Source organism: Equus caballus, chromosome 24 (genome assembly GCF_041296265.1).
Source record: "Equus caballus isolate H_3958 breed thoroughbred chromosome 24, TB-T2T, whole genome shotgun sequence".
Taxonomy (NCBI): Eukaryota; Metazoa; Chordata; class Mammalia; order Perissodactyla; family Equidae; genus Equus; species Equus caballus.
Genome location: NC_091707.1, coordinates 54782349 through 54809485, shown reverse-complemented (window position 1 = coordinate 54809485; position 27137 = coordinate 54782349). Strand labels below are relative to the sequence as shown.

Genomic DNA, 27137 nt, shown 5'->3' with positions numbered 1-27137 from the left:
GCTCATCAAGCCATGCTGAGGCAGCATCCCACACAGCAGAACCAGAATGACCTGCAACTAGAATATACAATCATGTACTGGGGGGCTTTGGGAAGAAGAAGAAGAAGGAAAAAAAAAAAAGTTTGGCATCAGATGTTAGCTTAGGGCCAATCTTTAAAAAAAAACAAAAAGAGAAAAGAAAAAAGAAAACTTACTATGATTATTATGGGAATTTTTTGGGGCAGTTTATTTTATAGCCTCTTGGCTCCAATAAACTAAACTTAGGTAGCCTCTAAATTCTGACAAACATGCAGATTTTATTAATTAGTAACAATTTACTGAGCTTTCCCAGAAGAGCCTAGTCCCTGTCTACCTGGAAATAAAGTTTACCTCGATCTGACTGACTCACTGCTTCCCAAGAAACCCTGGTCTGGTTCAGCCCGTTGTTCTGACTGCACAGCACAGGATGAGCGAGGTAGCACATGAGCTGGGTGCCTGTGATCTCCGTTTTGTTCTCCCAATGATAAAGACAGCAACTCCTGCTTCTTCTCACTGTTTAAGAGAAAGTGCTAACTGATCTGAGGTGCCACCAGCTGACACCCTTACATAACTGGCACATCTATGGTCCCACTGTGTAGCATGTTGATAATATATAACATTTACAGAATCCTTTAAAAGCACCTCTCATAAAAGCGTTGCTTTCTTCAGCCAAAGAATCACCTGCCATGGTAGGCCAAGCAGGCATTACTCTCCCTATTTTGCAGAGGGCAAACGATGGATCCAAGAGGTTAAGTGAACTCCATCAAAGTCAAGTTTCACATTCCCAAAAACCATGCTTGATGAGAGAAAGGGAACTGTAAGTAGTATTTTCCTTTGGGAAAGGTGAGGAGAGAGGAAGGTAAAGCTGCACCTTCAACCCTACTTAATCAAGAGGAGGGCCAGAGGCTGACACCAGGGAGGAGAGTTTGGAGTTTGCCTACATCAGGATCACTTCTCCCTAACACAAACAACCAAGAAAAGGAGATATTTATGTTTATGGCCCCGCGTGACTTGTTCTGCCCTAATTTTGGATGTTTCACACCCCAAAAAGGTCTGTTCTCCTGAGTCAAAGAGGCACAGAACCAGAGACTACCAAAGCGGAAGGGTTCTTAGACATCACTGAGGTCAATCCCCTCCTTTCACAAACAGAGGGTAATGATGAGGCTGAGAGGAGGTTAGTGATTTACCAGTATCACCAGTGAGCTCAGGCAGAGCCAAGCCTAGACCCTCTCTGCCCTGAATCCAAGCCCAGCGCTCTCTTCACTCGCTTCCTCAAATGACTGACTTCAAATCTATCTCCATTACTCTCATCTCCATTCCCAGTACCCTCCTGGTCCTAATCCCTTCCTCTCCCAGAATCAAAATCCTGCATCCTGGTCAACGGACATTGAGCAAATACCTCGTGCCCAACTGTGGCAGTAAAACACCCCAGTCTCCTGACCTTTACTACATGAAGATGAGCCCACACGCTCACTCACATGCACAGGACAGCCATCGCCCTGCCCTTTCGGCAAGAATAACAATGGACAAAAGAGACTCAATTGTGCCGACTAAACATCCACATTATCCTTTTCTTCTGGCTTCCTAACTTCCTGAAAGCTTGAAGTTCTCAATGAGAAGCCAGATATCTATGTTAGCCATACAAGAAACAGCAAAGGAGTTTACTTAGGCAAACAACTATGTTTACAAGTGATGAAAAAAGTGAACATGCTAACAAAGACGAGGAACATCGAGCATAAACTGAAGGCCTAGAGTGCAGGTTAAACAGGTTTACCTGGAACCCCAGTGCTGTGAGGCTGTGAGCAACATGGTACTGTGACGCCACAGCCTGGGACCTGCTGGGGCCCGTGATTTCCAACCAAACAGGCAAGTCACTTGTCCCTCTGTGCCTTAGGCCTCTCCCCATTAAAAGAGAGCAGTAATAGCAACTACTTCTGGGCTTCCTGCAAAGATTCGATGAGCAATGCGTGTTAAGCGGTTAGAACAGTGCCTGACGTGAAAAATACTCCTGAATACAAGCTATTGTTGTTGTTATGACTATTAAGCACATTAATAAAGAAACAGAGTTCAGATCTTCTTACCAAGCTGCACTTTTGAACTCAGAGCTCACATTTTATCACATTTTCACAAACTATAGAAAGGGATTAAATTATTTCCCAGAGAAAGCTGACTTCAAAAGAGAAAGTATGGGACAAACTAACGTTTAGCCTTACGGAAGTTTTCTTAGCTTTGCTAATATCCTACCACATGCCAGAAGATGTTTTTTCATAGCCAAAGCGTTTATTCAATTGCTGTTCTTGTGAGACTTTCACCAATTAGATATCGTTATATAGTCATCACTTACTTTCCTAGGCAAATAACCAACCTCGGTGGAAGGGAGAAGGGGCAAGAAGCAGCGAACCCTCCCACTCGTATTTTCTCGATTCTTTACAACTCTCATACCTCTGCCACCCATCATCAACAATCCAGATGAGACCCACCATGGGAAGTGGACTGTTTCCAAAAGGCTTGGTATGACTGAAGCCATCAGGAAGAGAGGCAAAGCAGAATGAAACAGAAATGAGAGATTTATTCTATGCTGTAGCAAGCTAAAAATGAATGAGTGCAGGGCCAGCCCTGTGGCCCAGTGGTTAAGTCTGGGACGTTCTGCTTCCGTGGGCCCAGTTCAGTTCCCAGGTGCAGACCTACACCGCTCATCGGCAGCCATGCTGTAGCGGCAACCCACATACAAAATAGAGGAAGACTGGCACAGATGTTAGCTCAGGGCAAATCTTCCTCAGCAAAGGAAAAAAAAGAATGAGTAGATAGTCAAACGATTTTCAACAAAGGTGCTAAGACAACTCAGTGGGGAAAGGACAGTCTTTTCAATGAATCATGCTGAAATAACTGGAAATCTACATGCAAAAAATGAACTTAGACCCTTACCTCACACCATACACAAGAATGAACTCAAAATGGATCACAGACTAAGTGTAAGAGTTAAAACCATAAACCTTCTAGAAGAAAACATAGGAGAAAAATCTCTCTGATCTTGAGGTAGGCAAAGAATGATCCATAAAAGAAAATATTGGTAAGCTGGAGTTCATCAAAATTAAAAATACATGTGCCTCAAGACACTCTAAGAAAATGAAAGGGCAAGCTACACACTGAGAGAAAATATTGCAAATCACATATCTGATAAATGACTTATAAACAGACTATGCAATGAAATCTCAAAACAACAATGAAAAAAACCACAATTTAAATGGAAAAAAAGCTAAATATCCAACAATAAGGACTGGTTAAACAACTTAGATACCTCCAGTCAATGACATAGAGTTATTAAAAAATTAAACTCTTGGGGCCAGCCCTGTGGCCAAGTGGTTCAAGTTCCACATCCTCCACTTCAGCAGCCTGGAGTTCACAGGTTCAGATCCTGGGTGCGGACGTACTCCACTCATCAGCCATGCTGTGGGAGTGTCCCACATACAAAGTAGAGGAAGACTGGCACAGATGTTAGCTCAGGGCTAATCTTCCTTAAGCAAAAAAAGAGTGGCAATGGATGTTAGCTTAGGGCAGATCTTACTCATACACACACACAAAAATTAAAATCTTAAAAACACAAAATAAATTGATGGAAGGAGAGAGAGATGGATATGTGGCTAGAGAAGTAACAAAGCAAATACAGTGAAAAGGTAGTGGGTATATATGTATTTACTGGATAATTCAATTTTTCTGAGTCTGAAAATTTGCACAATAAAATGTTGAAAAAAGTTAAGCTCTAAAATATTTAATGACACAAATATGTCATTAAACATGACGTATCAGTATAGTAAAAAGGTTACAAAGCTGTATGCATAGTACAAATGTGTGACATATACATTTTTTTTAACATGTGGCCATAGGAAAAGAAGGATACAGAGTAGAAAGTTAACAGTGGCTGTCTCTGGATGATATGGTAACGAGTACTTTTCTGCTTATTCTTGCTTATCCACATTCCTTAAATTTTCTACAATGATCAAATAGTTTTATGATTCAAAAAAGAGAAGTGCCTTAACAGCAGTGAAGCAAGAAACAATTTCAGACAAGAATGATTAGAATTTGATCACAAACTCAGTGACAGGAAATACTGCTCTCCAAAAAATCTTTAAAAGTCTTAAATACAACATACATTCAATGAATAATTCTTTTGGCTTGTTACTGGCACTGAACTTTGTGCCAGGTGCAGAAACTTGAAACAATTACAGCTGCACAACTTGAAATGTACATATCAGAAAGAAAGCTGATAAAGCCCTTAATTTTAGAGTTGATAAAGCACTGGTGATACTGTATCTGGAGTCAACGATTTGTAGGAACCACTGATAAACTGGAGTCCGTTGACTATGTTATTCAAGGCTCAAGTGAGCAAAGTGTTTAACCTAGGGCAGAGTAGACTTCGAGGAAATGACTGCCATATGCTAATAACATGGGTGCTGTTATGGACGATGTAAAACTTGAATCAATCAGTAGAAATTTCAGAGAAGCAAATATCAGGTAAGTGTAACAAAAAGGATGAAGAGATAGCTAGGGCTGGTTTAGTAATCCAATTGCTGCCTCATAACCCAAGGAACACCTTACCACTGAAAATATTAAACCAGAAGTTGGGTCAATGCCTGTCATAAATAATAGCTATGATTACATTCATTCGTTCAACAAATATTTACTGAGTGCTTATGATGCAATGATGGAAGTGTTCTATAATCTGTGCTAACATGGCAGTCAACTGCTACATGTGGCTGCTGATAATCTGAAATGTGGCATTACAATCAGGAGGAATATCATATGAAAAAAACGCATGTGGGGAAGTTTCTTATAATATGGAGAACAGAGGAAATCAATATGGAGAGGCAGAGAGAGGCCAGTTCACGAATAACTTTACATACTATGCTAGGGAGTCATGACTTTATCCAGAAAGACATAGAAATATCCTGAAGAAACTAAGGAAGGGACTACTAACTCAGATTCGATTATTAACAATTTAACAAAGTGCAGAGGAGACATTTTAAGAGGTAGAGAACAAAAGTGTAATGTAATTATGGCATTTTAATAATGATGAAGACCTGACTTAGATCAGTATCATGGCTCTGGAGAGAAGGGGACAAAGAGATTTTAAGCAGGAAGAAATGATAATGACATGTCCACCTGGATGTGACGAGAGGGAACTGAATGACTCCATCAAGCTTCCAAGTTTCTATTTTGGATCACAGAGGACACCACACTGAGAATGAGGATTCTGGAAGGAGACAAGTCTGGGAAGGAAAGCAGTGAGTTCAGTTGTTTTTTTTAAAAAACATACTTACTGAGAAACTGATTTTTATTTAATAAAATTCACCCATTTAAACTATACGTCAATGTTTTTTTAGTATATACACAACATGCTATGCCCAACACTGCAATCTAATTTTAGAATGTTCTCATGATCCCCAAAAGAAGCCTTAGACCCATTAGCAGCCACTCCTCATTCTCACTACTAATCTACTTTCTGTCTCTACAGATTTGCCCTTTCTGAACACTCCATATGAATGGAATCATATATGTGGTCTTTAGTAACTGGTTTCATACACTTAGCATCACGTTTTCCAGGCTCATCCACATTGTATCAGTATCGGTACTTCATTCCTTTTCATTGCTGAATAATATTCCACTGTATGGACACACTGCATTTTGTTGATCCATTCATCAGTGCATAGACATCTGGGTTGTTTCCACTGTTTGGCTATTATGAATAATGCTCCTATGAACATTTGTGAATAAATTTTGTATGGATGTATGTTTTAATTTCTCTCGAGTATATGCCTGGGAGTGGAAATGCTGAGACACAGGGAAACTCTATGTTTAACATTTTGAAGAACTGCCAAACTGTTTTCCAAAGTGACTGCACTCTTTTACATTCTCTCCAGCAATGTAAGAGGGCTCCAATATGAGATTTATCCACATAGCCACTTACCCAATGTGTAAAGGTATCCACATCCTCACTAGCATTAGTTATTATCCGTCTTTTTTATTCTAACCATCCTAATGTGTGAAGTGGTATCTCATTGTGGTTTTGGTTGGCATTTCCTCATGTCTAATGATGCTAAGCACCTTTCCATGTGCTTACTGGCCATTTGTATATCTTCTATGGTGAAGCGTCCATTTAGATATTAGCCCATTTTTAAACTTGGTTACTTGTCTTTCCATTATTGAGTTCTAACTCTTTACATATTCTAGATATGTCCCTTATCAGATATATGATGTGCAAATATTTTCCTCCCTTCTGTGGGTTGTCTTGTCACTTTCCTAATAGCATGGTTTGTAGCACCTAAGTTTTCAATTTTGATGAAATCCAATTTACCTACTTTTTTTCTTTTATCATGTGTGTTTTGGTGTCATTTCTAAGAAACTACTGCCTAACCCAAAGCCATTAAGCTTTACTCTTATATTTTCTCCTATAAGATTTTTAAAGTTTTAGTTCTTACATTTAAGCTCATAATCGATTTTGAGTTAACTCTTGTATATGGTGTGAGGCAGGGGTTCAACCTTGTTCTTTTGTTTGTGGACATTCAGTTGTCCCAGCATTTGTTGCAAAGGCTATTTTTCCTCCATTGAATTGTCTTGGCATCCTGGTCAAAAATCAATTGCTCATAAGTGTAGCAGTAGTGAGCCCCGTTTTAGACATGTTGAACTTGAGGTACCTGTGCTCTATCTCCTTGGGACTAAGCTACATGTACAGAGAACCACGTCTTCTACTCACAGCCCAGGAACAGCACAGCAAAGTCAATAAATATTTGGTGAATGATTATCCATCTGTGAGATTCACAATCATGCTGCCTCCTCATCCACAGAATTGGACACTCTGAAGCATGGCACTCTTTGCTCTTGTGAAGGGACCAGCTGGCTCTCTTTCTAGTGCTGCTCTTCTATTTGGGACTCTTTCTTTAGCTGATTCAGTCTGTTGCTTACAGTTCTATTTTGCATAGTGACACAAATCAAGGAGAGCATTTTCCTTCTTCTCAGGAAAAGAAGTGTTTATACACAGTACCCTAAAGCTGCTCCGTTAGAAATCTCAGCTGGCACAAGGAAGCAGTACCAGTGGATACATTTGATTTTGACCTGTCTACGGGCACATAGGCTCAGAGGTATGGTATGTTTCTATTGTGCATAAAGGATTTTATTTGTGTGCCGGGCACAACATCCTTCTGTGTTCAAGCCAAAGTTAAAGAATTTAAATGTTTAAATTGCTAATGGGACTTCAGCAGGTCAGTGAAAGGAAGGCCTCAAAAAGGACACTTATTAGAGCTAAATCATAAGTAACTGGAAGAACTGAGGACATATAACTAAGATAAGGCAAGATTTTCTGAAGACCATTGTCTTCAAGCAACTGAAAAGCCAATTTGGAAGAAAGAATAAACCAGTTCAAAGAACTACAAAAGGGAAGAACCAGAACAGAAGATAATATCACGTAGCCTAGGCAAAATTCTGCCAGTTCCCCTAGGCCCACTGCAAATGCAAAAATAATAATAAAAATCAATCAATCAATAAAAATTGCATTCCTCATACCTCTTTTCTGGCACTTTCTGCCACATGCTCCCCTTCTTGGCTCTATATTCCTTAAGGCCCGACTCTCACTTGTGTCTGTAGCCCTATCCCTAACCCCACTGTCTTGCATATGGTAGGTCACAATATACATCTTTCAAGTAAAAATTTAAGCAGATATGATACATGAAAAGAGATAAATAAGGAGAAGTTACGTATGTATAATACAGAGAAGCCTATACTTTAAAAAAATTATATTTACTATAGTAAATTTAAAATATTTTTAAAGTACTCACATTTACAGAAATCATGTTTACATTAATTGACACCACCTTTATGGTATAAACAAGATCCACATGTGTTTAGATGGCCTAAATCAATCACAATGTATACCCCTGTCAACGATAAAAAGCTTAAGGTCAAAGTGCTGACCTCCAGGGGGGTCTTCTAGCTCTAAGTTCTAAAAGCCTGTGACCATCAGTCCAATTTCTCTCCCGTCCCATCCTCAAAGCTACCTAGTATGGGATTAAGCAAAGATGTTTGCAAGCATGCAAATACAGCCGAGGACAAGTGGCAGACACCTGTCCACCACAGACAAACAATAAACCCTCTTGTCTGGAGCCTGAGTTAGCCTCTGAGCTGGGACAGCCATGATGAACAAGGAAAGGTGCACACGATTTATTTCCTTGAACAGACTAATCATAGTTCTTTCAAAATCCAAGTCTGATGATTTCATTATGTTTGTTCTATTGTCTATGTTTTCTCTTGGCTTTTGGTTAAGTCTTATCTTCTCATACATGTGATAATTTCTGATTGAGTGCCATTCACTGTATCTGAAAACTATAGATAATTCAGAGAGGATTTACTTTTGCTTCCGACAGGCAGGTGGGTCAGGGGTACAAACGACCCCAGGTTACCTTAATATAATCAGATATTGAGAAGAGTAAAGCAGTACTTCAGTTCCCGAGAGGACCAGTCTATTTCTGTTTCACCCCTCTCCCTAAGCAGAGCCTTTAAGAAAAACCTGAGTTATTTGTTAGGGCTCCTCCTCCTTGTCATGCTCTGAACACCAATTTTTATCTTCCGAGTCCCATGAATCTGCCTAGAGCTCTAATTATCTTCTCCGTTGACAATTTCAGCAATGACAACTACTTCAAGGGAAGAAACAGTGCCAAATGTGAGGCTTGCTTGTCCATCCTCTCCCAAATCGTGGCTCTGCAAATCCCTTCTGCCACCTAGCTCTGCTATGCCCTCAAATTGATTTTCGTTTTTAACTTTCACCTTCTCTTCTTCTTAGCAGGACTGGTCCAAACAACCTGACAAAGCACTGCCAGAAGCAGAACCCCCAAATCCAACACAACTCACCACGACTTTTGTTTAAACTGAGACAGAGGGGAACTTTCTAACATAAATCACTCATAATTTCATTTAAGTTTTTTCTAGTTGGTCTCCACAACTTTTGCAGTTTTGAAATGTGAGTCTTTCCCAGGGGACTACCCAAATTAAGACTGGATGAAGCAGTTTAGGGTGTGGGAAAACAGATTTGGAATTACTGCTGACTAACAGAAAACCATAAAACCCTAATTAAAATAAAGGATTAATCAAAAGTAATGTCATTATCCATTCTAATCTAAACTCTAACAGGCTTCACTGTGGAATTGGGGGTGTAGAGCTCCCTTTATAAAACAAGACGGCTGTAAACGCCTAGGCTCGGCGCCGGCGCCCAGCAAATACACAGGAATGGTGGTTCCCTGTGCCCTTGCCTCCCTCTCCTCTGTCCCTCTCCACTCCCCACCTAGAAGTGGGCTGACACTGAACACAGGCTGAAATTTCATCCAGTCCAATCTCATTACTACAAAGTCTAAGGCTCATGCCCAAGTGTTTCCTGTACTGAGTAGAAGGAGCTGGGATGAAGGTCATAAAAATGGACAACACGTGAGTCAAGACAGCAAATGCTCCTGCCTACTTTTGCCTATACTACAGAGGAAAATATAGATGGAGGAGAGTGGGAAAAAAAGACAAGAACTAGGAGACAAGAACCCTGAGCTTCATGTTCCTATTACTCCACTCCCTGTGAGCCCTAGGCAGGTGACCTCTGGAGTCTGTCTGTTTTCTCATCTGAGGAATGAGGGACTCATGCATCCTTCGGCCAACATTTATTCAGCACTTCCTGCATTCAGGGACACTGCTGGGGGTGGGACTACAGTGCCCAATAATCCAGCCCTGCTCCGGTCCTCAGGACCAGGCCGGCAGTTCTCAACTCTGGCTGCACACTTAACCTCAAGACTTAAAACAACACACCAACAACAGAACACCTTCCTCCAGACTACGGGGATTTCTGAGGTAGGGCCCTGGCACCGGGAGGAGGGCGGAGAAGAGGGCCTTTTCAAGTGATTCTGACACCCAGTGAGGGTTAACAACCTCTGGACCTAGAGAATGTCTACGTTTATGAATCTAACTTTCTAGGGTTTTATAAATGAGTATTTTTTACCAGTCAAAAGCTCCAAAGTAAACTGTGGTTTCATCATAATTTGGAGGGAGGGTGACTGGGGGTAGCGGGTGCTTCAACTGTGCTAACAATCCCATCCTCAAGTCATATGGCCTGTGAGTGACCTGTGGCCTCACTCAGGCCTCCTTGGATTCACATTCAAAAGCCATATGTGTCATGTCATAAATGAGAATTGTCCCCAAGGGGCGTACAGATGCCTAAATCATGCCATTCTGGATTCAGTCCTTTGGGTTAAAGCACTATTTCCCAAACTTTGGTCATTCATGGTTTTTGTCATGTCTGTTTAACATGAGTGCTCTTCTTTAAAATCAACTCTCTAGAGCAATAACAAAGTATTAGCCCTACTAAATATTAAAACATATTACAGAGCCGCTTTAACTGAAAGTGAGGTATTGGCATATGAATAAATACAGACCAATGGAACATAATAGAAAATCAAGAAATAGGTCAAATTAATTAAATATGGTGAAAGAAGACATCTCAAAACACCAGGAGAAAATGGAATTTTTAATAAGCAGTATTTGGATAACTGAAAAACTATATGGAAGAGGATAAGATTGGCTCCAGTCCTCAAACCATATATTTCATTCCAAATGGATCAGAGATTTAAAGGTTTGAACAAGTAAAAAGAAAAAAAAAAGAAACTACACAAGTATGAGAAAAACCATAAGCGAATTCAAGCTGAGAGCACAGAAGACTTTCCAGCTATGACTGAAAATCAAGAAGCAATGAGTGAAAAGACTGAAAAAAAAGAAATCTATTTACTTTCTATCTAGTAACAATATCCACAAAATCACGTGCTCGGAGCACCTCTTCTGCAACATTTCAGCTCCGCCAGCCTTCTCTGTTTCTTACTCCAGCCACCCTGGAGGCAACCAGTTTTGCTCAGGCTCTGACCTGCTTCCTGCCCCCTGCTTCAGGGTGCTCTGCTGCTGCCCCAGGGGGTGCCCGGAGCATCCCCTCTTACCCACGCCTGAACAACTCTAGGTGCAGGGGCGATTCCTGGCGAGGCGATCCTTTGTCAAGTGAAGACAGCAGCTAAGGGTATATGCTTCTCTCCTTCTCCCCCCAAATGTCAGTCCTGTGCCACGGAGCAGCCAGTTAGCTGGCTTATAGCAGGAGCATAACCAACATGAATGTTTGCACTGGCTCCCCCTCCTTGCTCCTCACTCCCCCCCTCACTCCTGCTCCCAGAGGTAACACTGCCCTCCAAAACTCCTCTTGCATGAGCCTTTGTCTAAGGTACAGCTTTCTGGGGAAACCAGTTAAAATACCATGGATTCGATCCACTTATTTTTTTTTAATATACATAAAAATAAATGCTTAATTATAACAATTTTAAAAGCATTCATCAGGAGGGGCATAACTCCTTACTCCGTAAGTGTGGGCTGTGCAGAGTGACTTTCTTGAAAAGAGGGCAGTATGAAAAGGGGAACTAAAGAGTAACTTTACAATAATGAAACCTGACAAACACTACTTCAGCCAGGTGATCAAGGTCAACACCAACAGTCATAAATCATGAATATAACAAATGTGCCACGTAAGATAACTCAAAGCACTGTCACCCCAGTAATGCATGAATTCCCTAAGCACATAATGAAATAGCTTTCATCTTGGATGCCAGCTCCAGCTGCTGGGGGTGGGGCTTGGAATGTTGTACTTGGAAGGACCCATGCCAAGACGGAATGACCGCCGTAATTTACCACGCATTTTAGGTATAGGTGGCAGTGTCAATATTTATTAAGCATTTACCAAGGGCCAGGCACAGCAGTAGGCTCTAGGGATCCAACAGAGATCAAAACAGGCATAATCCTTTACGAAGTACAGGAGGAAAAATGTAAGTAATTACAAATAAAAGAGTTACAGAAGAGGAAACAGGGGATGCCATGGAGGCAAATAACAGAGTAGGGGTCAAGGAATGCCTCTCTGAGGAAGTGACATTTAAATTAAGATTCAAAGGCTAAGAAGTTAGCAAAGTGAAGAGGCAAAGGAAGTAGTTTTGGTCAACTCCTGAATTAGCCTATCAGATCTTTTCTTACTTAAGGATGCTCTGAGAGAGAAGGGAGAAGAGAAGATCAGAGCAATAGACACAGCTCCACAAAGACAGCCCACAGTGGAGAGCAGGACCCAGATAAGGTTTAAGGTTGCTGGCAGGTTTTAAGGAAGGGGCCCACAGCAAATACATCACAAGGGGGAAAGCACTGGAGAAGGTAGGCAAGAGGCTTCCAAAACCAAACTGTGTAAGGCAAGTTGTCCACTGTCACTAAGATACTCAGAAAACACGTCTTCAGTGCTCTACACAGGCATGTCTCTGTTGTACTACACAACGAGAGGCACGTGTCAGTGCGCGTTGCCCTTTCTGCTATGGCTTCCATGAATTTCACAGCTAAATGTGTTCAACTGCAGTAAATATTTCTTAATTTTAATTTTCTGGTATAATTACCTCCTCTACCTCCAAAAAACATACCTCCTATTTGGTCTATATTTCAAAAGTTCCATTTTCTGTCTTTTATAGAGAATGTCTCTGAATCTTTTTCACAAGCTGAAGCATCAATAGCAACTGTTGTTTCTAAACCAAAAAATTATCACATATAGTAGATAAGTTATATAGTGATCTGACAAAAGGGCTGAATATTTGAAAACAAATTGTCCCAGACTTTCCAGGGTTTATCTTCCTCTTAGATGTAACAAATTGGGGTGGGGGAGGTAAATAACCCTTGGTGAACACCATACGCTAAGAACTTTTTATGTATTCCCATTTGATCCTCACAGAATCCTGAGAAGGAAGTAGGACTGTCCTCATTTATATCTGAGAAAAATGGAGGCTCATGAAGGTTAAGTAGTTTGCTGCAAGTCCGTCAGCTGTTAAAGAGTGGCTCTGAGGCCGAAGCCAGGTCGGCCTAGCTCTAAAATCCAGGCTGCTCAGAATACAGGGGCAAAATGGGCCCGATTCACAATTAAAAAAAAAAGTCCATTCACATACCTACGGTAACTCTAAACTGAGGAGGAGAAGATGTCTTTCACACGGCCTTAAAGACAAAGACTGAGCCCGCCTTCCTACACCCTTCCAAGAGAGGGATTGGGGCCAGGGCTCCCCCAACTGGTGTACAGATGGAACCACACCACTTACTTCTGATTCCTTTCCTAGCCCTTTGCTTTTGGGAGAGAACCTCCAAGTTGAGACCAAGATTAAACTTCCTTTCATTAACTTTATCTGTTTGTTTAAAATTAACATTCTGATAATATGTACTGATAGTCTTTAAATGTTTATACCCTTTCGTAGCAGTAATAACACTGTTTTGCTAATTTATCTTAAGGAAATAATCAGAGATGCACCCTGAGATTTATGTGCACAGACACTGTGTTATTTACAATGATGAAATACTAGAAACAAGCTAACTGTTCCAAAATTGGGGTACCGGTAAATAACTTATGACATATCATCTGATAGACTATTATTCAGTTATTTAAAACATTTTCAATGAATATTTAACAAAGGAGAAATATATACATGGTAAACATAAAATGTCCAATACAAATATACAGTATAATATCAATTTTGTGAAAATGTTACACTTACATATGAAAAAGATAAAGAAATGACACCCCACATTTAATGTGGTTATCCCTAAACTGCAAGATCAATGCTTATTCTTATTGTCTTCTTTATACTTTTCTATGTTTTTAAATTCTCCATATTAAATACATATATTTAAATCAGAAAACACAATTTCTAAAAAGTAAGAGAAAATTGCCACTAGAAATTATTTCTATGGGGCTCTTCTGCTTCCAGGTTAGGAAAGAGAAAACTCTACCTACAGCTGTTAGCTGAGGGGACCACTGCCCTTTCCAGGCACTCTGATGTCGCTGGAGGCGCTCTTTTCCAAGCTATCATCACATTACGCAGCACTGAGGACACAGCCATTTAACAACTCGGAGTCATCAAGCTGATACTCTATTCTAAGTTCAAACTCGGGGAGTGTAGAGATTTCCTTTAAAGGGAAAAAATCTCTATGTGAAACAATGCTGATTTAATTTATTTTCACGCAGCTTATTTATGTACAATTACAAAACTAAGTTTAAATTTCTTACGCTTATATAACTAGATACAAACAAAACTACCAAACCAGCAAAATTCAAAACGACATTACTTTAACAAAAGGATGATGTCGCTCATATTAAAAATCATCATCCACAAGGTAAATATAAATATGGTAATGGCACTGGCCTAAAACCAGGCAGATGGAACAGCAGAAGAGAGCCTAGAAAGAGAGACACACAGAAGCCCTACAGCTGTCTCCCTAGCATGACTTCTAAAGACAACTGGAGAAATGCTCCCTTGTCCCCATTCCATAGCACTAAGTTCAGATAAGTACTTGGACCCAAATGTGTTACCTTAGTGCAGGGTAACGGTGACAAACAAGGACTGTGTTTGTGTCTCTGTATCTTATACCGTACCCTGTAATCACACTGCATTCTGTATCACTCCAAGACTGATAAAGTGCCCTTGGCCCAGACGAGGTGGTTCCTTGGCACATAACCAGACTGCAAGATGCTAGACTGGCCATGCCTTACACATATAAGGCTGGCCCTGGTGGGGGAAGGCAAGCTTTCTGAGGATTGGAGCTGATCCACATTCAGAAGTGATTACCTGCAATCATGCACCCCTGGAGAGGACTTTGGGATCCAGATATTTGTACTGCCATCCAACTTAGAAAACATTCCTGATATCTCTGCCATATAGCTACTGATATAGTCAAGTATCTGATCAGCAATTTTGAAGAAAAATGTAATTTTGATCTTCACCTCCTATTCCAGACAATTTGAAGGATGAACTGTTAACAAATTTTATATATAAAACAGAAAAACAACTTAATGCTTACCAAACTTCTGGAAGAATGCTATTTTAAATATAAGAAATGATGTAAAAGTCACATAGAAAATGACTTAATGACATAAAAATCTTAAACTTCTATACATCAAATCTTTAAAAGATAAAAGGCAGATAGGGAAATTCACATAAGAGAACATCCCCAACAGATAAATGACTAAAATATATAAACAGAAATATATAGTATATTGTGTATATAGGTGTTTTCTTTTGTTTGTTTGTTTGAAGTAGAAAAAAGGATGCAGCAAGCGATCTAGTAGATTTCTGTAAATCTTTAGGGATGAGAGCTATTTGCGGGAGGGAAAGGTCTGGTCCCCTGCACCTCCTCACCTACTTCATCCACTGTCAGGCAACAGTATGCACTCAAAAAATGATTTCTGAATGAAGACAGGAAAATACAGAAGGTCTGTTAGGAAAGGGATAATAATTCAGGCAGTAGTCTAGAGAATACAGAAAAACTCAGACACAGCCTTAGTTATCCAAGTAATTTGATTCAACAGGGCTTTTCTGCTAAAATATGTGGACATGGGCCTCAGATGTTCAGTTTATTTGTTGGAATGCATTGCCAGCCTTATGTCCCTCCGAGACACTCCTTAAGGGGGACAGCTGGAGACTACATTTCAGACCTTTATCAATAGGTCACTTCTAAGTGCTCCCACGAGATTACCTAGGAAGAAAAATGATGCATTATTTTTCGTTTAAAAAATTCACGAATGAACAAAACAGAAAGTGTTTTTCATGGATGAACCAAATTGCTTATAAATATCCAAATCGAGTGAGTTGATGACAGAGGTAATGAATAGATCCCCTTGACTCATTTAGGTCCATCTGCAAAAGCCAAGCACAGGAAGTACATGCAAACATGCACATAGAAATGTTTAACTACAAACAGTCTGCGACAGAGAACCTTGTTAAATGGTCAGCAGCGTTTTAAAAAAACCTTTGTAAAAAACAAATGACTTATAGAAAAAAATAACTGAATGATTCATTTTGGAAAAATCATCTAAGAACTTTCATTTGTACATTCATGCCTTTTTATCTGATCCAAAAGAATGGGATCTGAGACTGCTATTATGCTTTTATTGATCAAAAAATTCAATGTTCTATTCAAGAGGACCAGATAGAGAATAATTTTTAACAAAGATATCAAGAGAAAGAAATGAATATGGAAAGAAGAGAGGAAAGCACCTGCTTCACAATAACGCTCTGAACTAAACTGTCACTTTTTCAATTAGTTATATATTAAGAGGAAATAAAGATTTATTCTGAAAATTATCTTGATTCTAAGAGCATTTCACAAACTGAGACAATCTAACATAGTTATGACATAACACAAGAAAACAGGTGTTATTATTCTCCACCACTTCTGTAACCTGGCAGCTTAAATCTCCTTCAGAATTGAATATGGACTCAAACTGCCCCTAACATGCATACATCAGGGATTTTTGCTTCCAGTAACCATGGACTAAGTAAACCAGAACAATCTTCCAGCTGAAGAGAACTAGAAAAGCAGGGAAAAGACCTAATAAACATCTGCTTGGAGGCTTGGGGGAGGAAGGCATGTGAGAGGCTCAGGACGGGAAGCTCAGTATTTGGGGCTACTCTTCCCTGGGTGTGTTTGCCAGTTCCAAAGGGCACGCTGAAAGCTTGTGCTGGGTTGGGGAGAGGTGGGGCTGGTGAAGAGCTGAACACAAGGAACAGAGCGGAACACAACAGGCTGGCTCCCACAAGGACTGCAGCTCCTCTTAGAAACGTCTCAACGCCCGAGACTCCACTGAAGTGACTCCAGATTGTAAGTGCCCCATTTGCCTGACTAAACAAATGTGAATTATCTCTGGAAGAGAAAAACAACATCTCAGGCCTCAAATCATTTCTACAAACAACTTTGCAAATATGAGGTCCAGCACACATACACACAAAACAAGCAGGCATTTAAGGAGACAATAGGAATGAAAACCAAGAGAAACAGACATTGGAAATGATTCATGAATATTGTCATAATCAGACAAACTTTAAGATAATTATAATACTATATTCAAGGAAATAAAAGACAAGATTAATAATTTTGGCAGATAACTGGAAACTATAAAAAAGACAACCAAATGGAAATTAAAGAAATCAAAAAAATATATAATAACTGAAATTAAAAACTCAATAGGTGTAACAGCAAATTATTTATAGCAGAAGAGAACAAGATGAGTGAGGAGATATCCAGAACGAAGCACAGAGAGACAAACAGAAAACACAGAAGAAAAGTTAAGAGACACAGGATATAACAAAATGATCTAATATGTATAATTGTAGTCCCAGAAAGAAAAGTGAGAGAGAATGGGCCAGAAGCAATATTTGAAGTACAAACGGCTGATGACTTGCAAAACTAATGAAAGACATGAAGCCACAGATTCAAGACGCCCTAAGCATCCCAATTACAGGCATACATCCTTTTACTGCACTTGCTTTACTGCGCTTCCCAAATAATTGTGTTTTCTACAAGACTCTCCACCAACAAAAAGACTATGACTCACTGAAGGCTGAGGTGATGGTTATCACTTTTTAGCAATAAAGTATTTTTTAACTAAGGTATGTACATTTTTTTAGACATAACACTATTGCATACTTAATAGACTACAGTATAGTGTAACTATAACTTTTATATGTACTGGGAAACTAAAAAATTCATGTGACTCGTATTGGGATATTCGCTTTTTTGTGGTGGTCTGGAATCAAATCTGCAGAATCTCTGAGGTATGCCTGTATAAGCAAAAGAAAAGACAAAAAAAACCTAGAGACAGCATAGAAAAACTGCTGAAAACCAAAGACAAAGAGAACACCTTAAAAGCAGTCAGAGAAAAAGACTACAGCCATGCGTTGCTTGATGACTGGAAGAAGTTGTAAGAAATGCATCATCAGGTAATTTCGTCACCGTCCAAGTATCACCCAGTGTACTTACACAAACCTAGATGGTAGAGGCTATTACACACCAAGGCTAGATGGCACTAGCCTTATGGGGCCACCGTCGTATAGTCAGTCCGTCGTTGACCAAAGCATCATCAGTGGAGCATGATCGTACTTTCAAAGGAACAACAGACTGACAAGCGACTTCTCAACAGAAACAATCCAAGTTAGAGATAATAAGACATCTTTAAAGTGCTAAAAGAAAACAATGGCAAACCAAGAATTCTGTAACTACCAAAAAGACCCTTCAAAAATGGAGGAAAATGTTCTAAAATTGGGTTGTGGTAATGGTTGCGTAACTCTGTGAAAATACTAAAAACCATTGACCTGTACATTTTAAATGGGTAAACTTTATGATATGCGAATTATATCTCCATAAAGTTGTTTTTAAAAAATGAAGGCTCAATAATGACATTTGCAAACAAACACTGTTAAGAATTTGTCACCAGCTAACCTGGACCAATGGAATACTAAAGGGTGTTCTTCAGCTGGAAAAACATGACTCTAAACAGAAAACTGGAAGATGACAAAGGTGGCACTGCAGAGCCTTGGGGAAAAGACCTTTTTGATAAACAGTGCTGAATAAATGGTCCTGGTAAAAATGAAATTTGACCCCTTTTTCACAAGTTATACAAAAATCAATTCCAAATGGACTATAGAGCTTAATTTGAAAGGCAAAGCAGTAAGACTTCTAGACCTTATAGGAAACTATCTTCTTGACTTTGGAAGAGAAGTCCTACAAATTAGGAAGAGAAACACAGGTAAATCCCAAAGGAAAACTGGGCAAGACATCTGCACAGGCACTTCATCAAAGAGGATCTCAAAAAACATGAAAAGATGTTCAACCTCAATAGTCAACAAGAAACTGCAATTTAAAAACACGATGGGACACCATTTTACGGTCACCAGAATGGCTAAAATTGAAGACTGACAAGACCAAGTGTTGACAAGGATGTGGAGCACAAGAACTCTCATACACTTGCTGGGAGAAGTGTACTCTGGTACAAACACTTCGGAAACTTGGCATTATCGACTAAGGCTGAAGATATGCATGTCTTTTGACCTAGAAATGCCACTGCTCGGTATCTTCCCAACAGAAAGGAATGCACCAGGAGACATAAGAATACTCATAACAGCGTTATTATTAATAGCCAAAAGCCAGAAACAACTCAAACGTCTACGGGACCGTGGACTGGATAAACCGTGGATATTCATACTACAGACCAATAAAAATGAACAGTTAGAACAGACCGGATGACCCTCAAAGCCGCTTGAGTGAAAGATGCCAGACACAAAAGAATATATATCGTATTATTTCATTTATGTAAACTTCCATAATCAGGCAAAATGAAACTACAGACCCTTAAGTTTTTATGGGATATGTGTTTAGAAGGTTAAATTACAGAAAAAAAAGGCACGGAAACGATTATTCCCCCAAAAGTCAGGATGGGGCTACCTCGGGCGAAGGAACTCCGGGCTCCTGGGCGCTGGCAGTGTTTTATTTCCTGACCGGAGGACCAGCAGATACCTCCCGCCCCGGGGTGGGCGATAAATCAATGCGCAGTGACTTGGGGTCTTGCACTCCACGGGCGTGCAAGAAGAAAAGAAAAGGGGCCGGGAAGGGGAGCGGCTCCGGGTGGAAGGAAACTCCCGCCGCGCGGAAGGCGAAAGCGGGCTCCGAGCCCCGGCCGACGGGGAGCCCGGGAGGGAGGGCGAGGGGCTTCGCGCCGGACCCCCCGCGGCTGGAAGGCACCGAGCGCCGCCCCCGCAGCTTGGGCCACCGCGCGGCCGGACGCCGCCACTGATGCCCGCGGGGGTCGGACTCCCCCGCCGCAGACCCCCGCCCCCGCCGAGCGCCTCCCGCCGGGGGCAAAGGCCGCCCCCGCGCGGCTCCGGAACGCCGCCCACCCGGCCGCGGCCCTCCCGGCGCCCCCGAGCCCCCAGACGCCGTCCCGCGCGGCGCCCGCCGACTCACCTCATTGTCGCTGCCGGGGCGGGCGCGCGGGGCCGGGGGCGCGGCGCGGGCGTTAGCGGGGGAGCCGGCCCCGCGCGCGGCGGCTCCGCGTCTCGCTGGGCTGCGGCGGGCGGCGGGGGCTCATCTTCTCGGGGCGGGCGTCGGGGCCGCTAGCTGCGGGGACGGCCGGCGGCGGCGGCGGCGCCTGACAGCTGGGCCCCGGCCCCTGCCATCTTGGCGGGCGCGTGCCCGGGCCGGCGTGTGCGCGCGCCGCCGGAGGGCGGGGAGGGGGCGAGCGCCGCCGGGGCCCGGCCCGCCGTGGGTGGGGGGAGCGCGCGCCCTCCCGAGACTGGGGGCGGTGGCCCCCGGGCGGGCGCGGGCGGCTCCGGGTCCGCCGAGGGCGGGACCGGAGGGTGCGCGCAGGGGAGCTCAGCCCGCGGGCCGAGACTGAGGCGGTGCGTCCTCCGCCCGCTGAGGGGAGTGGGCGCGCGCGCGTCCCTCCGCCCGCGGCGGCTGAGGGGAGAACGCGCGCGGCGGTCCGAGCCAGACACAAAAGGCGCGGGGCCCCACAGCCCGCGCCTCCGGGAGAGGGGCGCCAGCGGCTGCGGGGGCGGGGCGGGCCGCGAGGGGCGGGGCTTCGGAGGACGGGCGAGCGGTGAGGGGTGGGGCCGTGGGTGGGGCGGGGTCTAAAGGGGCGGGGCGTCGGGTCGGCACGTGGAGCGCTGCGCCCCCTGCCCGCTCGGGTCGCCCCACGCACTCACAAAGGCTGCTTAGTGCGCCGGCGTCCTTGTGCAGTGGCCCGAAGATCCCCATTTCCCCGCCCTGCTGTGTGCTCCGCCTGCTCGGACGCAGCGGGCCACCCGATCCGAGGGGCGTCGGGGTCACCAACGGCTGACCCTTCTTTTTGTAAATAAAGAGCCAAGGCTGGGATCTGGAGTCGCAGCTTTTTGATAGTACCTGAAGGTCCTTCCCCAGCCCAACAAGGGCCGCCTCTGGCGCCCCAAAACCGCATCTTGTGAAAAATCACAGTGACAACACTAGGTCGTCCAGCTGTCTCTGCTTGTTAAACCCCCATCCTTCCTAAAGCAGACACACAGTTCATTGTGTTTTCTCAGTGTCACCGCTAATGCTCCTTTTCACTCTATCACAGCAACGTTGAAATCACATCTACCTCTTAAACAATTGGGTCTGAACAAGAGCGTATCAAGCGTTTGGCGGTGTCTGGCGTAGAGCAGGAGGGCAGTGGAGGGCGGCTGTTTTACTCCTGGCCCCGACTGAGAAGAGGCTTTGTGAGTTACGTGGTTTTGCCCAAAATACAGGAAGTGGTGGAGCCAGTTCTCATGCCAGGGGTTTTCTGACTCAGAATCCCAGCGCCTTCCATTCGAGTTTGCTGCAGTGGAACATCATCCTCACCGATTGCAGGTTGGGTCTCTGCCGGTTTATCCCCCTGCCTGTCCCCTCTCCCCTCCCTCACCATCCACTTGTCATCAGAGATGCTCAGAGACTGGTTGTCACATTTCCACTTTCTATCCGCTGTTTGAGCAGGAGTCTTCAAACAAAAGGGCACCTTGGTCCCCTGTAGTCCTGTTAACAGCTCCAGAGGGTTTCAGCCCCTCCTAACCTTATTTGTCCTCTATTCCCAGGGTCAAGATTGGCTCTGCTACAGAAGAGACTTGTTATTCCCTGAAAATTACTGAAATAGACAAGCCCCAGGCCACTTGGAGACGTCCAGGTGTGCTCTGCAGAGGCAGTGTTACCCCCCGGTCGGTGCATATCTGACTATCCGAAGAGCCCCAGGGCTATTGGCCTGTTTGTTCTCAGCCTGGTTTATGGAAGCATGTGGCCCACTCTGAACTCCAGATTGGGCACTTTCTCTGCTGCCTTGGAGTCTGACAAGGTGTTAGTCTTGTAACTGGAAGAAGGTTCGTGGGGAAATATAAAGGTGACGGCCACATACCCGCTACCAACCTTTCCTGCTAACCACCAATCCCCTAGAACAACAAGGACATTCGAGTTCCTTTGAGGAGGATCAGAGAATACAGATGCTGGAAAGGATCTGCAAATCCTTCTCTAGGTAAAGGGTAGGGGCATGGAACATTGAGAAAGGGAAAGTGGCTTAACATCAGCCAGGGAATTCATGACATCAACTGTGTCCGGCTCCGGGAGAGGTCGTTTCTTGCATCCGATGTTTGTTCCTCAGAGGGCTTCATGAGCAGCGAGAGGGGCTGAGAGGGACAGGTAGGGGCTACTTGTGCCCTAAAACTAAGCCCTGCTTCTCCAGGAATGGGCCCTGGTCTTTGTCTAACAGCTCAAGGATGCTTGGGAAAGGCAGAGCTGCACGTTTTAACCCAGCAGCCCTGACCTCTCTGAGCCTCCATTTCTCACCCACAGGCGGGACTCCTGAATCCGTGTTCGTGCACTGCTGAGGATCAACACAGAGGAGACTCCTGAGAAAGAGCCTGTCTGCCCTTCTCCAGTGCTCGTGCTCTCGCCTCTCCTCCCCTTTCCCTTCACCGTGCATCTTTTTTTTTTTTTTTTTTGAGGAAGATTAGCCCTGAGCTAACATCTGCCGCCAATCCTCCTCTTTTTGCTGAGGAAGACTGGTCCTGAGCTAACATCGTGCCCATCTTCCTCTACTTTATATGTGGGACGCCTACCACAGCATGGCTTGCCAAGCGGTGCCATGTCCACACCTGGGATCCGGGCTGGTGAACCCGGGGCTGCCGAAGCAGAACGTGCACACTTAACTGCTGCGCCATCGGGCCGGCCCCCTGCTGTGCATCTTTTGAAACCAGTCTATTTAGCATGTTTCCCATCTAGTGAATAAAGACTGCATTCCTTAAAAGTACATAAATTCACATTTTCCATTCTTCTGATAAAAAGAAAATTAACATTTTTTGAACCTGTGACCCTCAAATGATTTGTTTCAGGAGGTTACCATTCCTTGGATTCGAAAAGATTGCTCCCTGAGCTCAGTGACTGTGACACCTGGTGTGTGTGGGTGTGGGACCGGTGGCCACGCTGACTACCCTGGGCCAGCTCCGAGGCCCTCCTGGACTGGATTTCTCACTTGTGGGGGAGGCAGGAAAGATGGAGTTTCTGCTGTCTGTTGAGCCCAGGCTAGTCGTCGAGCCACAGACATGTAAGAGAGCTAGGAAGTTCTCAAGGGCGTCTTGTCTAAACTCCTTGTCCAGAGGGTGAAACTGAGGCCCGGAGAGGTCACAAAGGTGAGTGGATGAAAAGCTGGATGAACACGCGTTTCTGCAGACTCCACATCCCAGGACCATTCGTGTTCCCCCAGGTTCCCTCCCTGTTTCTTGACATTTTTCCAGCCCGGGGTTACTGCTGGGGAACCAGCCTCATGGACCATCTCCTCCATTACTGGGCTTTGCCAAAACAAACCTGACTCACCACAAATCATCAAAAGAAACACAGTTGCTTTTGATGATTCACCAATGAGACCATGTCTGGTTTATATTAACCAGCATAAGTAAATTACTAATGCATGCCAGAAACATAGTGAGGACAACAGATGTCTCAGGGGACTCTGGGACCACCCGTGACCCTGCACCCCTTTTTTGACAATCCTCACTCACACCATTAATCTCACTGACCAATTCAGTTATTACCAACAGCTGTTTTCCTTAAATACCCCACATTTTGTTTTCATTCATTCATTCAGTTTTAGTGGAGCGCCTACACATCTCTGCCTCTTCTCATGCCCAGCCCACTGCCTCTGACTGCCTGACAAATCATCTTCGATCCCCACCCATGTGTCACCTCTTCCCTGGAACCCTCCGCACCCCCATCCCACATGGCTGCAGGTGCCATTCTCCCCACTGCTTCAGGGCTTTGAGCTCAGCCCCATCATACCCTAGCCATCCCATATTGAGGTGCTCTTCTTCCTAGCTGGCTCCCCCACTAGACTGTGAACTTCATGAGGGCAGCAATCATGTCTTATTCTGCCTGGTCTCCGTGCTCATTACAGCACAGAGCTGAAGAGACCCTGCTGAAGCGTGGTCCTATCCAAACAACGCCTGCAGGGGCGGGGACCAGCCGGTGTGCTCCAGCATTACATTTTGGAAACCAAACCTGGGCAAATAAAGTTAAAAATCGGTAAAGTATTTGAACTGCCATTGCTGAGCCCTGCATTTCAATTTCCTGCTGGTATTCTGATTCTGTCTGGCAGGAAATGTAAATTGCTCTGACCCATTTAGCCTTCCACACACTTGAAGATGATTCACAGCTGGAGCTTCTCCTTTACTCCACCTGTTGGCTCCTCGCTCAAAAAGCAACTCTCCTTAAGATTATGTTTCACTGGCTTTGAACGCTCAGGAAGGGGTGACTTGGGAGAGGGGCCTGTGGGGGTCACATTGGGGATGACTCCAGCTTCCCGCTGGGGTAACTGAAGACCTGGACCAATCGAGGGGAAGCTTAGCCAGATTTGGGTGGGGGAGGACTTTGGTACCCATCCAGCAGAGGGCAACTTCTTAGTGCCACTGATTGCAATGGGAGAAGGAGGATTGAAGACCCAGGCTGAGCAGGCCTGCCTTTCTGGAAGAGCCTGCATCCCAGGCTCTTGAGTGTTCCCACTTAATGGGACCTTAATGTCCCCACTTAATTAATTAAGAAAAGTAAGCCATGTGAATACCTCGGGCCAGCTCAGCCAGCAATCCTAGAGAGAGCTGCTGATCCCACAGGAGCCTATGCCCTTTCCCATGAGCCCCCAGGCCTTTGGGAACAGATGTTGCACTCAGTTAATACCTAGCCCAACCTCCCTCCCACATTCCCAGCCCCCGTTATCAGGTCCCAGCATGGGGGGCTGTTCACCATCCTCCCTCAAGAAGAAACTTCTTGGTTACTTTGTCCTCTTGGCTATCTCATGTCTGCTTTTGAGAGCCTGACAGCCAGGCCTTTGTAGGGCTGAGGGAGCTCACTCCTGCAATGGGGCTGGGGGTCCTGGGGCTCTGAATGTGTGAGCACACATTTTAGGGGACTTGGGAAGTTTGAAGGCAGCGATACCCCAACACGATGTTCTACCAAGCTGAGTAGTCAGAAGGTGGCGTGGCTAACGGAGGGAATGAAAGAGAAGTTATAAGGAGAATCAAGAAGATCTTGCACAAGAGCAATCTGAGAACAAAAAGTAATTTTGAGAATAAAAAATATGTTATTTAAAAATTTTAAAAATTTAATCAGAGGCAGTGCAAAACAGGAAACACACTGATCTAGAACTTGGGTTGGCACACTTTTCTGCAAAGGACCAGACAGTAAATATTATTGGCTTTTTGCAGGCCATTTGGTGTCTGTCATAACTACTCTACTCAGACTTGTAGCCTGAAGGCAGCCATAGACCATATGTAAATGAGTGGGTGTGACTCTGTTCTAATAAAACTTTATTTACAAAACAGGTGGCAGGATGGATTGGATGTGCAGGTTATAGTTTTGATCTGGGACCTAGAAGATCAAATGAAAAAATTACTTCACAAAGCAGAGTAGAAAGAAATAGGGGGCCGGCCTAGTGGTGTAGTGGTTAAGTTCGTGCTCTCTGCTTCCCGGGCCCAGGGTTCACCGGTTTGCATCCCATGTGTGGACCTATGCACTGCTTATCAAGCCACGCTGTGGCAGGTGTCCCACATATAAAGTAGAGGAAGATGAGCACAGATGTTAGCTCAGGGCCACTCTTCCTGAAAGAAAGAAAGAAATGGAAATTATCAGTGACAAAATGAGACACATAAGTGATAGACTCAAGAGATCTAACTTCTCAATAATGGGAGTTCCAAAAGGGATAAAAGAAGGAGAAGCCATAATTGAGGACACAATAGAGGTCTTAAGTCAAGAGAACTCATCGAAAGACTGGATGTTTCCCCCTGAGATTAGAAACAAGACAAGGTTATCTACTCTCACTGTTGCTTTTTGATGTTGTCCTGGAAGTTCCAGTCAGGGAAATTAAGCAAGAAAAAGAAAAGAAGGCATTCTCTTTGGAAAGCAAGAAGTGAAACTATCTCTATTTGCAGATGACATGACCTTGTGTATAGAAAATCCTAAGGAATCCACTAAAAAATTATTAAAACTAATAAATGAGTTCAGTAAGGTTGGAGGATGCAAATCAGTATACAAAAATCTATTGTATTTCTATACACGCTATGAACAGTCTGAAAATGAAATGAAGAAAATAATTTTATTTACAGTACCTTCAAAAAGAATAAAATATTTAGGAATAAATTTAACAAAAGAAGTTTAACACTTATACACTGAAAACTGCAAAACATCATGGAAAGAAATTAAAGAAGATCTAAATAAATGGAAAGACATGCATTCGTGGATTGGAAAGCTTAATGTTGTTAAAATGGCAATGATCCCCAAGTTGGTCTACAGATTCAATGCAATCCCTGTCAAAATCCCAGGTGCCTTTTTTGCAAAAGTTAGTAAGCTAATCCTAAAATTCATTTGGAAATGCAAAGGACCTAAAATAGCCAAAATAATCTTGAAAAAGAAAAACAAAGTTGGAGGAGTCATACTTCCTGATTCCAAAATTCACTGAAAAGCTGTAGTAGTCAAGACAGTGTGGTACTGGCATAAGGACAGATATATTGATTGATGGGATAGAATTTAAAGTTCAGAAATTAACTCTCACAGTTCAGAAATTAACTCTTACACTTAATGATTAATCAGTGTTAACAAGGGCACCAAGATAATTCAATGGAAGAAAAAATAGTCTTCAATAAATGGTACTGGAACAAGTAGATATCCACACGCAAAAGAATGAAATTAGACCCTTCTTTACATCATACACAAAAATTAGCTCAAAAATGGAATATAGTCCTAAATGTAAGAACTAAAACTACAAAACCCTTAGAAGAAAACATGTGTACGTCTTCATAACCTTGGGTGAGGCAAAGTCTTCCTAGATATGACACCAAAAGCACAAGCAACTAAAGAAAAAAATAGATTAATTGGATTTCAACAGTATTAAAAAATTTTGCTGCAAATGATACCATTAAAGTAAAAAGACAATCTATAGAATGGGAGAAAATATTTATAAATCATATATCTGAAAAAGGCCTTGTATTCAGAATATATAATGAACTCTTACAATTCCATAATAAAAAGACAAATAAGCCAATTAAAAAATGGGCAGAGGATATGTGTAGATGTTTCTCTAAAGAAGATACACAAACAGCCTAGAAGCACATGCAAAGATGCTCAACATCATTAGCTATCATTAGCAAATCAAAACTGCCATGAAATACCAGTTCACACCCATTAGGATGGCTATA

General features: G+C 43.1%; 1 protein-coding gene and 1 non-coding gene across 4 annotated transcripts in view; one reads left to right on the top strand and one right to left on the bottom strand.

Moving 5' to 3' along the window:
* Nucleotides 1-20125, bottom strand: part of EVL (Enah/Vasp-like) — a 160325-nt gene extending 140200 nt beyond the window's left edge. Inside the window, exon 1 of one of the 3 annotated variants that reach the window (XM_023628388.2) lies at nucleotides 19882-20125. In XM_023628388.2, the coding sequence (XP_023484156.1) occupies nucleotides 19882-19886 (5 nt within the window). In that variant the 5' untranslated portion in view covers nucleotides 19887-20125. Of the gene's footprint in view, nucleotides 1-5178; nucleotides 5286-19881 lie in introns of those variants that run through there. The other 2 variants (XM_070249265.1, XM_070249262.1) reach the window with 2 other exon arrangements.
* Nucleotides 20126-21032: 907 nt separating this feature from the next.
* On the top strand, nucleotides 21033-21175 carry MIR8954 (microRNA mir-8954). The gene has a single exon (NR_127951.1). It is a non-coding gene; the product is annotated as a microRNA mir-8954 (primary transcript).
* Nucleotides 21176-27137: the final 5962 nt, after the last annotated feature.